This window comes from Primulina huaijiensis, chromosome 1 (assembly GCF_012295235.1).
Source record: "Primulina huaijiensis isolate GDHJ02 chromosome 1, ASM1229523v2, whole genome shotgun sequence".
Classification (NCBI taxonomy): domain Eukaryota; kingdom Viridiplantae; phylum Streptophyta; class Magnoliopsida; order Lamiales; family Gesneriaceae; genus Primulina; species Primulina huaijiensis.
In genome coordinates, this window is record NC_133306.1 from 26721059 (window position 1) to 26734113 (window position 13055).

Sequence of the window (13055 nt, forward strand, 5' to 3'; positions counted from 1 at the left end):
ACACACTAAATTCTGTATATGCTAAATATGTAAACCTCATCAACATAATTAGGTGTTCGTACAATTAGTGGTCCTCAATCTAGCCAGTCTCGCTACTTTTGTATTAATTTTTTTTCCCCGAAATTTCGAAATAATTTAGATCAGAATATGTAAAAGTTTCATCACCTAGCTGCCTATATATCTGAAACATAACACATTTTTCGTGAATGGAATGTCGTATTTAAATTTTAAGCGATCGGTCAAACCGACATTTTTTTTAGTATAGTATTGAATATTAATTAAGTTAATTTATTAGTATCATAATGATACTAAATTACACATGTAATTAATTGGGTTTCAGCTAGTTATAAAATTAAACAGTTAAATGTGAACTTAAAAATGGATATACAGATAGATGAAATAAGAAGAAATGATCAAATATGAGGTAGTCATAATGAAGTGGTCTTGATCCTTGGGTTGGACCGGGCTAACCCTCCGTTTCAGGGTTTATCCGTGCATGCATTGAGGTATGAGGAGCTGGTTAAATGCCCCCCGTCCCCTACAATGGAAATGGAGAAGTAAACATGAAGACACAAAATCCATGAAATCTTTGCATTAAATTCCATGCATTCATTTCTCCCAACTGCTTCCTGTAACCTTAGTCCCATCATTGTATTTAAAGAGGGCGATCTTATACGTCTTTCTCAAGTGGAGAGCTCGAAAAGTACGGGTCAGTGGAGAAATATAGGGAGAATATAATGGTGAGGTGGGGTTTCGTGTTTCTTGTAGCTCTTGCTGTTGGCGTAGCGGCAGCAAGGGTTTTACCCGGTGACGTTAATGGCCTTAATGATCAAAAGAACTTTGTCTCCTTCGGTGGAGTGGGTGGCTACAGAGGCATTGGGGCTAATGGAATACCGTACGGTGGTTTTGGCGGCGGAGCAGGAACAGGAGGCGGGTTTGGGGGAGTTAATGGATTTTCTGGCGTTGTTGGTTAATTACATTGGGACAGGAGGCGGAGGTCTTGGTGGAGTTGGACTTGGAGGAGGTGGTGGTCTTGGTGGAGTTGGACTTGGAGGAGGAGGTGGTCTTGGTGGAGTAGGTGGAACCGGTGGATTGGGTGGATTTGGTGGCGGCATCGGCGGCGGCGGCGGCGTTGGCGGTGGCGCCGGTGTCCTTCCACATCCTTGAAGTCGTCGAGTGCTACATATAACCTGAGTGAATGCTTGGTGTTGGCATCGTATGTTTAACGTATTTATTTTAATATGGTGCGATTTTCAACTTTTTATTTGGCTATTATGGCTTGTTAATTGTGTCTTTGGTGGTTTTCTAAAGTTTTATTCCAAGTCTTTGCAAAAAATTCTAGGGTTGTATTTAATATCGTGTAATTATTAAACCCTTTATTACATGAAGATATTTACTATTTTGTTATTGGTTTGGTATTTCACAATATGTTTAATATAACTTTCATCCATGTAAAGGACCCGAAATATCTAAATTATAGAATACAATATTTACAGAATTTGAATTAGAATAGAAAATGACAATGATAAATGCTTAAAGTTAACTTAAAAACAAAGCTTTTAGTGGGGGCATAAGCTTGAAGGGTCGAGCTGATTTGATAGGCCGGTTGTATATTTTCAATTTTTTTCTAATATTTTTAAGATATATAAAATCTAAATAAATGAGAAAATTTTACATAAATACAAATTAACGTCTATTTCTTGGAGTATCTAAGCAGATTTCGGTTACTCGACCGTGAAAAATGTCGATTATAACTTGCTTTATGTCAAGACCTCAAGTAACTCAAATTGTTAATAATCAAAGCGAGTTTTTTTTTTATTATTTACCAAATTGGATAAATTTTGTATGTTTTTAATCGAGTTTACAACTATTTCTTTCTTTCAAACTTCTGTAGAGAGCCTCACTTTTATAAATATAATAACATGATAATCTTTGTGTACATGGTCATTACAAATAATAATTAATATATTATCAGAGGTATAAACTACTGCATAACCTTAATTTTTTAAGAAGAAACGTGAAACACAAATTCAAAGTTTTCACTGTTTGACTAATCATAAAAAACCTGTGATATCATCAGGACTAAACTAATTGGTTAACCCGTGGCCCGAATGTTATTTCAGCCGGAGTTTATTAGTTAACCAGTTTTCAGTTGATCTATAAGCGACCCAACTAAACCAACAATTAACATATAAACCAGTGAATGTTATTCTAATACAGACACAAATCTAAATTGTAGAGTCCCAATCCTCAAAAAGTCGTCATATGTTGTTTTGAAAATAAAATGAGCGAAAATCAAATCGAGAATATCGACTTCTTTACAGGCACAAATGGGTACTGGGACTAAAAACAATCGTGTTTCGGTTGCGACACACCTAATTAACACTCTTCTCCTCTGTTCTTCAAAAGCACGTTTGAGTGAAAAATAGATACAAACCTACTTTCAGAAAAATGTAACTAAATCATGCAAAACAAAATGACCAACCATTTTTTCCTAGAAAATTTCACACAAATATACAAACTCTCTCTCACTCACACTCACACTCACACTCACACTCACACTCACACACACACACACACACACACAGAGAGCGAGAGAGTTATCACATTTGATAACTCCTCATGGGAAGATGCATCCAAGGTCCAAGCCAAAAGCAGCTATCATTGGGTACCATCAAGAGGAGTGCCAGTTCTCGCTTGCGATATCCGGTTTGCATAAATGGTTACAAGTCGTAGTTGTGTGCTGTTGAGCCCCTCCAAGTACGGCAAAAATGGTTTCCCAAGCATGATGTATATGTCGACCAAACAGAAAACAACAGTCTGCAATCCCATAGATAAAGGAGATCAATTATGGAACACAAACAACGCAAAACTAGTAGAAGCATCTCTGATGTCACCAGAAAATTCCACAAAAACAGAATTAAAAACATGGCATTTTCATCCGAGGTAAAAAAAATGGGGAGAAAAAGACAATGCTTAAATAAAAAACAAATTTGATATAGGAGTAAGTGTTTGCTCTTATGTTTTTGAGAAACCTCAAGTTGACGGCTATCACCTTCCGAACATCTGCACTCTGGCTCCCAAACGCATCGAAAAGAGCTGGCAAAAATGATGGCAGTTGGCCCATAAGTTCTTCCTGGGAGAGCCTACCAACAAGCTGCAGATACAAATTATGTGGCATGATCATCCACAAAAATTGGCTTTGCTTTATAAAAGATTCACAGGTTTTTTAACACAACATATTAGCACTGCTGTGGATATTGATTGACCGAAGAAAAATGAGACTTGATATTGATTAACAGCTAAAACCGATATCCTCGGAGTTTTTACCTTCGTCAAGCAATTTATGCACGTGACAAGAGTTCTCTCATCTACGGTAACGAGCAAAGGAACAATAACCTGCGACATCCATGGATCAATAAAAAAATTGTTTATTAAAAATGTAAAATATAAATTTTTTTCAAGTGAATCTAAAGTGTAAGATAAAAAAGTGGTACTCACACTTAAACACCTAAATGGGTCATACTGAGACAGAATTATAGATAAACAATGCTCCGATTCACTGGATACCTGAATTGATAAGCTCACGCTATAAGACAAAGTAAAAACAGCAAGAGAAATTGATATAACTTGAGGAAAGAAAACGTACTTTCAGAACAATGTCTTTTGTTGCATGAAGCAGCTTTTCGATTACAATCTCAACAGAATCCTCCATAGAATCTTTCTATAGTTAAATACAAAAATCTTCATAAGAACAAGTGAAATTGCTGCAGAAGGGAATACCTTAGGTTTACATCATTACTAGTGTAGAAATGTAGATATCAAACCTGATTCTTCAACATTTCACAAACAAGAGAGAGACTCAACTCTCGAACAAATGGATCAGAATCATCCAGCACTTCAAGTACAGCAGTCAAAATCTGATTGAAGTACTGCACTAGGCAAATGAACATAAGAAAGGAATACATGTTTTTAAAAGAAAACACAAGAAAGGAACCACAATATTTTGGCGTTACAAAGAAATTCAATACCGCATCCACCTTAAAAAACTATCAAGACAACAAATCGACTACCAAAAGAAACTGAATTAATGTGAGATGACAAAGGAGAAATAACTACTAACTAAACAAGTGAATATGATGATTATCGATCAGTCTGGCCCTGCCACAAGAGAAGTTTGACCCATTGCTACCTTAGACAAAAAATTTGAGGATTGAAAGATCGAGTTATGCGGACAATAACTTACACAATATTACCTCGGACAAATATTTTCACAAAAAAACGTATAGGTGGGCTTGAAAAGTCAAAAGAAGCATTTTATTGCCAACAAACAGGAATCAGATAGATAAATATCACTATGCTGAAATAAATCAACAATTATATTCCAGCTCGAATGAACTGCGGAAGGAAAACAAAGGATAAAAGAGGAACTAAGTCTCGCAAATAATCTCCACTACTCCCTCAAGAACCCAAATTGATCATATTTTAGGCATAGAAATGAACAAGGAATTATTCGAGAATTTAAAGTTTGACTTTCAGCAGTACCTTGCTCCAAATAGAGTGATCATTTGATACAGATACTTCAACCAACTGTTGAAGTGCATCACGCTTCTTTGCTGCAGGACTTTCATCATTGCCATTACATATCTATCCAAAAAGTGGGAAACAAGTAAGGAATAAGAAAAGGGACAAACTTTCAACTAGGTTTCTGCAATATAAATAACAATAGAAACGAAAACATGGTGACAGAAAGCTAGTCAGTGACAAATGTGGGTAGATTCGAAACTCACCAAATGAAGGATCTGGGGAATGCTCGGTCCAACTTCTAAGGTAGAATTCAATTTTAAAACAGAAAGCTTAGGATTATTTGGTGTCAATTCAGGTGAAAGAGCAATATCAACCTCAAAATCCGCAGACTTCGGCAGAAAATCCGATCCACAAAGCCGATTGATATCCACGCATGAAGCTGAAGAAATCTCAGCATTTGAATGGTTATCTATTGCATGAGTTCTAGATTTATGATGGTCCGTGCTAGAGGCATATTTCAAATTTTTGCCATTTGAAGGGGAGACTCCAGGGTAAGAATTAGTCTCCAGAACATCATAACGCAAGTTCTCTTGAATATCATCAGATTTTAGGTTGCCAATAGACCCTGTGATATACGGTGCATCTTGAAGAGAACTCCACTTCCTACCACCATCGCTATCAACAGAACCAGAAGAATACCTTCCTAATAGATGGCTCTTCTTTGATGCTCCAGCGTACCCCTCGTCAGAAGAAGTTCCAGTCAGATCAGACGGATCGTAAGAGGACTTACCGCGTTTCTCTTTCTTACTTTGCAGAAAATTCACCAGGTCTACCTCAATACGAGGAGTATGCTGCTTGAGGGCTCGTCTCAAAGAATTCTGTTCTTCAACAGATAAGCTAAGGATAAAATTTATTATTGCTATGGAATCAAAATGGGTATAAACAGATATTATACATGTGATGGCAGCTTCTTTCAGTTTAGTATTTTTATCATGGACCAGGGGCATTAATTTTGCAAGCCATAACTTAAGCATGCCACTATTAGCAGAGCCTTCAGAATTTGATGCATGCTTGTTAAATGAACCAATAGCAAACTCAATAACAGCTAGTTTTGCCTTTGGAGAGCGTTGTTCATCCAATGATCGGAGAAACGCTGGCAGAAGTGCATCAGTACCATATGTTTTGCCCACAAGATCTAATGTAGTCGAGCAAGGTTGCCTAACTGATTCCTTTGGATCGATCAGCCGGGAGAAAACATGGGGTAGAATCCTCTCCAAGTAATTTTCAAATGGCTTTCTGCACGCTGGAACAATATCGGCAAGTGTTGAAAGGGCAGCTTGTGCAACTTTATGATGGGGATCATCCAAATGTTGGAAAAATAGCTTCATGACCTTCTCAAAATACTGTATAATTTCTTGAATGCCTCTCGTGCCCTGCTGTAGCAGAGTGTGAATATAATTAAATGCAGCAACCCGAGCATTCCAATCTGAATTCGAACTAAGCCCCTCACTTAGAGCATCATTAAGGGAAGATGGACAATCAGCATAACTTGAGACATCTCCCAGTGGTAGCTGGCTGTCATCAAAGCTTCTTCTCCTCCCTGCGGGCGTCCGTCCAACTGCATTCTTTCTTAAAAGTGGACGCTGAAAATGTGGTACATAGCTATTCTGGGAATCCCTATAATTACCATCCTTATAAGATGCTTCCAAGTACTGCCTATCAATATGGGAATTCATATATCTTCTGGACTGCTTAAATTCTGCATATTCTTCACTAAAATCTCTTTCTGGCACTTTTTCAAAAGTTCTCTTGGACGGGTAAGATGAATGCATAGATAGAGATTCACTTCCCAAGCTACTATGATATGAAAATTTACCCGAATCTTTAGAAGCCTGAATTTGAGTGATGATATCTGACAACAGCAAACCTCCATTGCGATTATTTCCTTTAGAGATACCAGAAATTGTGTCTACAAAAGAATTTGTTTGACTATTTGAGGCTGGAACAGCAAGGGGAAATGGTGGATCACGGGACGATGGTGGGTCAACTCCTGCACTAGGAGCAATAATATAAATAACTAGTTGTAAATAGCTATTTAAGTATCGAGGCATTTTATCAACAAAACTGTCAATCAAGATGATATTTATAATTGAAAAAATCAAGCATGTGGCTGACGTATGGCAACAGAATCAACCCAACACTGCCAACACCAATGAAAATCACTAACTGATAGTAGAAAGCATTGTGAGTACCTAAGTCCAAACTAGAGGATCTACTTTTGCCTGATAAATCCAAGCCTCTCAACATACTCTCTATAGCAGTGACCTTCTGCTTGCTCGAGTGCAGCACACTTTCAAGTGTCCGGTCGGTTCCTTTACCCACAGACTTTGATTGTGAGAGCAGTAATCCGGAAGTAATTGATGTCGCTGAAGGTATACTTGCACTTTTATCCATTGCAACTATAGCAGAAGTCCCATAACCAGGAATGTTCGAAGGGAGGGATGTCTGAGAGGTGAATGACATGTTTGAACTCCTTTCGCGAATGGAAGGAGAAGCATGCCTTCTGTGCATTCCACCATCCTCATCGGTTATCACCTAGGACAATATTCCTCTATAAGTTCATAATGTTGGTAGTATGAAGAGGATGCATGTTGAAATTTTTCAATAAAAGAGTGTATACCCTTTGAACCACCGGATCAAAAGACGAAAACAACCGCCGCGAACGCTCAGGCCAGGTTCTAGCAAACATTTTATAACAGGTCCTAGCAGTAGATCGCACCTGTTGAGTTTAAATCTATCGGGTTACGAAAATTACACAAAGAAAGACAAGGAAAGTAAAAGTGAATAATTACTGAACAGAAAACACAAAACACATGCCCAAATATTCATTCGACAAAGTATTAATGTCAACAGAGTAGGAAAGTAGAGATTGTCCATGAGAAACAGATAAGAATTCACAGATAAAACATCTATACCTCACTCATTGCATCAGCAACACAACATCTAATGAGGTCTTCATAGAGGTCAGCCGAGCGTTGTATTTCGGGAGCATCAATCCAACATTCAAGAATTAGAAGCGCATATTCGCAACACCTATTTTGGAAACAAAAGCAATACAATTAAACCAAAAGGTATTGCAGCCCAGTAGCTTAAAGAGTTATAGAAACATACCTCGCACGAAGTATAGCACTGCGGTCATTCTTTGCAGAGTCAACTATCCGAGGAAGTACACGCGGAACTTTGCAATTGCGCAACATCTGGGAAAAAGGTCCCAAATTACAACAGATGTACAAGATCCAAAAAATATCGAGCTAACCAAGAGTCAAATTATACCGTTTTAATACAGTTGTCTGCAGATTCGGCAATAACAAGCACTGTTATCACAACAAGCTTAAAAAGGACCTACGTTGCAAAGCAGAGGTGAGAAACAAGAAAATTATAGTATCAAACTGGGGCAACTAACACAAGAACTTGTCTCACCGGAATAAAAACCTCCGCACATCCCTCAAAGTCTCCCAAGAGATCTTTAGATAAGAAGTTTAACAAATGGCAGGCCTAGCAAAGTAAACAAGAAAACAGAATTGCAGTAGATAACTCCAGTGAATAACAAAAACAATTCCAATGGCCTACATATACATATTAGTGTTCCAGCAATATAAAGGTAGTTTCAGCACAACAAAGCATCGAGACAATCAAGTAAACTCAGTTCTCTAATTACATGCTCAAACCAACAACTGGCAACCTTACACAAAAATAAAACTCCAATCACAGAATGCAGCCATCGACACTTCAACATATATTAAGGATAAAGCTGACGAAAATTCCACAATGCAAACGACAACAGAGTTCTCTCCATGGCGATTTGAGTAAGTCATTCTCAGAGGCACCAGTTAAGTAATAATCCACATTGTCTCACCTGCTTCACAATGCTAGATCGCCGATCAGATAATTGTGTGCTCAATGGACCAACCAACTGCTTCAGAAGTCCATGGAAACAAGGGTAATCGACCGCACCTGAATGGCAGAACCAAATTAAATATTTTCATCTACCAAAACGGTTAAAATAACTGATATTTCTCACAAATCTGGCCATCAAGAAGCATACACTCATGTCATTCAACATATGAAATAAATTTCGTTTCCCGATACATAATTTTACTCGCAAAATAACCATCAGTTTCCACTCAAATAGGTAAGTAAGCAGTTGCTTTTATATTTATAAGGTAACATCAAGATAAAGGATAACAATGTTCGATACTTTTTGCATGCTATTCACTACAACCACTAAAACAACCTAAACACCTCCTTTTAGCTATCACAGAAAGAGAGTCAACTTCAAATTTTGTGTGCACAACTCACCTCCAATTACAAGACCTTCAACTCTCTGCATGGCTGCAATCCGCATTGACCAATCTTTATCTGGCACAAGGGTCGAAGCAATCTTCTCAAACTCCCTGATGAGCTCCTTTTCTGAATACACTTTAATTGGTTCGACAGGTTTCTCGGTAATATCTCCATCAGCTGCTCAGGACGAAGAATACAAGAAGTTAGCAAGCTTAATAATAAAGTGATAATAGGCAATTGGCATTACAATTGTCAATTGCTATTAGCCAATAATTTTATAGCAAAGGAGTTTTTTTAAAAATCTCTTTTAATAATTAAAAAAAACGAGCAAAGCAATCCAATGAACATGTGTAACTTTACTTCTATGACTATATCAGAAGTAATAAAATAAATCTTGCTCATCATACATAATTCTGACAATTGTAAAGCATCTGCACAACTTGAAGTCCAAAATAAACTTTAATATGTTTGAAGGAGAGTGGCTCAAGTGGTAAAATGACCAGATAAGACAATTACAAAGAATAATTGCTCGACATTTGAAAAGTATTTTACGATAATCATGTCTATAAGGCCATATGTACTAACCTCCAAATAGAGAAAGCACACGAGTTGAGCTTTTGGACTTCGGGCTGCCTTTTTTCAGATTTAAGCTTGCAGGCTTAGTCTCGTTAGAAGGGTAATTGCCACCAATTGCATCTGAAGAGCGAATCTTCGGCTCAATTTTTTCTAATCTGGAATTAATATCTTTTAACTGCATCCATTATCATGTCAAAAATGCTTCAGAAATAACTCCATTTAGAGTTCATTATATTTTCAAATCGGATTACTACTCTGTGTCAGTAGGGAAAAAAACATTAAGCTTCATTTCTTAACAAGTGCAGTGCACATAAAGGTATCACAAGTTCATAATAGTTTAGTGATTACCAATGTTGTAGATAAATTATGCCTGTGAAGTTCCTCAAGAAACTGTGTCCCAGCCTGAGCATACATCTCCTGTGGAAGAAGACATGAAAAAATTAAAGACAGAAGGTAAAACAGTTCTTGACAGACTAAGTACTGCAATACTCAATCTCATCTTATTCCATCCAAATGAAAATAACTAAATAGAGTTATCCATATATAGTAGTGTGTGTGATGCAAGCAGAAATCATTAATCGCTGATTTTGCTTACCTCAATACAAGTTGTGGCCGATTCTCTTACACCAGGATTTGTATCATTCAATATCTGCAAAATCTGATATCCAAGAAGACAATACATAAAGCTGCACATTCTAGCTCACATTTATATAATTCTTGGTTCCTCCTTGACTTAGGATTTAACACGTGAGACAACAATATAAGATGAAAGAGGACAACATACAGATGGAAGAATAGCACGTTGAAGGGGAAGTTCTGTCGACCCAAAGAGACTGATTGCAGATGTGACGGTACGAGCAAACTCCTCTCGAACTCTCCAGGCTTTGTGAGTCCAAGCATAAGATCCAGCTCGTTCAACAATGATTGTAGGGGAAGACACCTTCACAAGTCAATATTTAACCTTCTGAGCAGAAATGTAGAAATGATAAAACACTCAAATCCAGTCTACAAACTCTCAACTCTTGGAGAAACTTATGAATCAAAAGACTAAACTGTCTATTTGACCCAATCAAGACACAATTAGCTCAGCAGCAACAGAAAATCTGAAATGATTTAAGAATCGCTCATTTGACACCATTACAAGTTTGAGGAAACATTCCATTAAAAAACTGTCAAAGACAAGAGCCAGTAAATTTTTGCTGTTGCTCATATCAACTATTGTATGAAGGAAGTGGAAACTGATTCAAATGATCAACATCTCTTCATTTTTCCATGCTCAACAGCTAAATCACACTGCATTTTGGAACCTGAGCATGCCAGAGAGCGCATAGACCACAAAGAATTCCATGTGAGGGGTCATCATTTTTAAGAGGGATAAATAGGACTGCAGAACTTCGCTCAAGAAAAAGCGATATCATCCCCAAAGTCGGGTTTGAGTGGGATAAAAGAAACAATAAAATTGCAATAACACATCCATACTTAAAATTTAAGGTGGCACTTGGTAGATAAACTGAGAACATTGATCAGCTTAAGTAAAGAAATATAATAATAACACAGATTTTATGCTTATATGTATATATTTTGGGAAAAAGTACGATTGATTCAATTTTATCTTTGCATTTGTAAGAATGAAAATAATTAAAAAGGGCGGTAGAAGTTTTGAATTTTAGAAAATTTTATGGACATATCAATGGAGGAGATATGGCAGAAGCAATGGAACATAGGGATCAATAAGAAAGAAGATACCTCATAGCATGACAATTGAGATAGAGAAAATAAAGAGAGATTTTCTTTGGGGTAGCTATGATAAGTCGAAATCAAACAATCTGGTTATTTTGGAAATAAGTCCAGAGATCAACAAAGAAAGGAGTTTGGGTTTTAGAAGATTTGGATGCACTGCATGTTATGCTCTATCCATTTCCCATTGAGAGTATACACTTTCTAAGGATGAATTCTTCTGTCAGAAACTCACAATAAGAATAACCAACTCACAATAAGAATAACCAGTTAACATGAAATTTGCAATTTCGACTTGAATTTTACTGGGTCAGTGGCACATTACACAGTGAAAAAAACAGTTAACATGAAATTTTAAAATAAATGCAAATCAAAGCCGATCAGCAAAGTGAATTTGAACACTACGAATCTATTAGTAAACTTTCTGAACTCAGAATCCTGCATTTGTAATTACTGCAAAAACAATTAAGAAAAGCTATGATTCAACAAGGAAAATTATTTCGTCATTTGATTGGTATAATATATGGGTGAAATATTCATTGTCCGGCCATTATAATCCACCTTTAATAGCTATCATATTTAAGATTTTGATCGAATAACTAGAGTAAAAAAATTAAACCATGCAGAAAGAAGAATCACAACCAAAATTTGAGGACAGGCCTTCCAAGACAATAATAAGTGTGCTAATGGGCGAACCAAGAATCGGACAACATACCTCCATGAGAGTAAGCAAAAGCCTCCTCGCAGCATCCCTAACAGGCTGCTTGGAGTCGCCCAATCTCTCGACCACAGCGGGTACGAGAGCATTAAAGTGGAGCTTCAAGTGCTCGCCGGAGAGCACAGCAGCCGAGTCAAGTGCCTGCAGAGCACCCTGAGACACTCTGAAATTGTTGTCCTTCAAGAGATCTAAGCAGACGTCGACGAGCGACGCCACCTCCGTCGCCGAATAAGTCTTCCTCGATGCCTCGAGTAGTTCGTGGAGACGCTCGACGCCAGCCATCCTCTCCTTGGTGTCCTTCGCGCGCGCCAACTCCAATGCCTCCTCCATGGCGGCGGCAAGGGTATTCCGCGAATTCGCCGCTCTCTGTAAGGGTGAGGATCAGATCTTCGGGGGAGAGCAGTTTAGAGTGAGAAAAAGGAAAAAAGTGCCGAAGAGAAGGGAGAGGAGAGGTTTGCTAGATCGACGGGCTGCGGTTTAAATTCTTTTTACTGCGGTTTATTATTATTCTTCGCCTTTTATTTTTAAATTTATTTTGACAAATACATTCAGGACGATCATATAATATAAAAATAAAATCTATTGCATTAATAAATATCAATTAAAGCAAAATACAATATACAAATAAGTAGAAAATTTCTAAATTTTATAAATTGAGAACTACTTGCCTGAGCTTAAGATTAGGGATGTAAATGAACCAAACCGTTCGCGAGCTATTCGAAACTCGGCTCGATAAAAAGCTCGTTTGAGTTTGTTTGTTAATCATATCAAACGAAGCTCAATCTCGATTTTGAGCTCGAAAATTTAATCAAACAAAGCTCAAGCCTAAGGATATTTGGCTCGTGAGATCGCAAACATGTTCGATAATAGGCTCGCGAGCTCGAATTCGAGCTCGACTCGTTTAGGTGGCTCGTAAACTCGAGCTCGAGCTCGAGTCGTTTAGGTGGCTCGTAAGCTTGAGCTTGGCTCATTTGTTGAGTTGATAAATAAAAATATTGGTACTAATGTCAATGGAAGGAATTGAATATAAGACATGTTTAAAAAAATGATGGATTCACACAATTTAGTCACAATTACATTTTTAATCTTATTTGCATATCATTATACTAAAATGTTCTTTAAAATACAATAAATAAAATAAATTAACAGAAAT

At 37.3% G+C, this 13055-nt stretch overlaps 1 protein-coding gene and 1 long non-coding RNA gene across 2 annotated transcripts; one reads left to right on the plus strand and one right to left on the minus strand.

Annotated features, from left to right (window-relative positions):
- Positions 1-418: 418 nt before the first annotated feature.
- LOC140970639 (uncharacterized) lies at positions 419-1407 on the plus strand. The gene is made up of 2 exons (XR_012174168.1): positions 419-1036; positions 1076-1407. It is a non-coding gene; the product is annotated as an uncharacterized lncRNA (long non-coding RNA).
- A 766-nt stretch (positions 1408-2173) lies between these two features.
- LOC140990673 (CLIP-associated protein-like) lies at positions 2174-12385 on the minus strand. The gene is made up of 21 exons (XM_073460498.1): positions 11900-12385; positions 10232-10387; positions 10043-10105; positions 9796-9864; positions 9457-9622; positions 8887-9048; positions 8444-8541; positions 8008-8082; positions 7861-7929; positions 7699-7784; positions 7503-7620; positions 7208-7306; positions 6780-7122; positions 4791-6577; positions 4546-4647; positions 3828-3932; positions 3650-3724; positions 3502-3570; positions 3331-3399; positions 3056-3157; positions 2174-2820 (listed from the first exon to the last, which is right to left on the minus strand). Exons 1-21 carry the CDS (start codon positions 12230-12232, stop codon positions 2662-2664), a joined length of 4305 nt encoding a protein of 1434 aa, XP_073316599.1. The 5' UTR covers positions 12233-12385; the 3' UTR covers positions 2174-2661.
- Positions 12386-13055: the final 670 nt, after the last annotated feature.

Coding starts and splice junctions, on each gene's coding strand:
- LOC140990673 (XM_073460498.1), bottom strand. CDS start 12,232: ATGGAGGAGGCATTGGAGTTGGCGCGCGCGAAGGACACCAAGGAGAGG. Junction 7,785..7,860: donor CAGACAACTGTATTAAAACG/GTATAATTTGAC, acceptor CCTTTTTCCCAG/ATGTTGCGCAATTGCAAAGT. Junction 3,725..3,827: donor GTGAAATGTTGAAGAATCAG/GTTTGATATCTA, acceptor ATTTAACTATAG/AAAGATTCTATGGAGGATTC.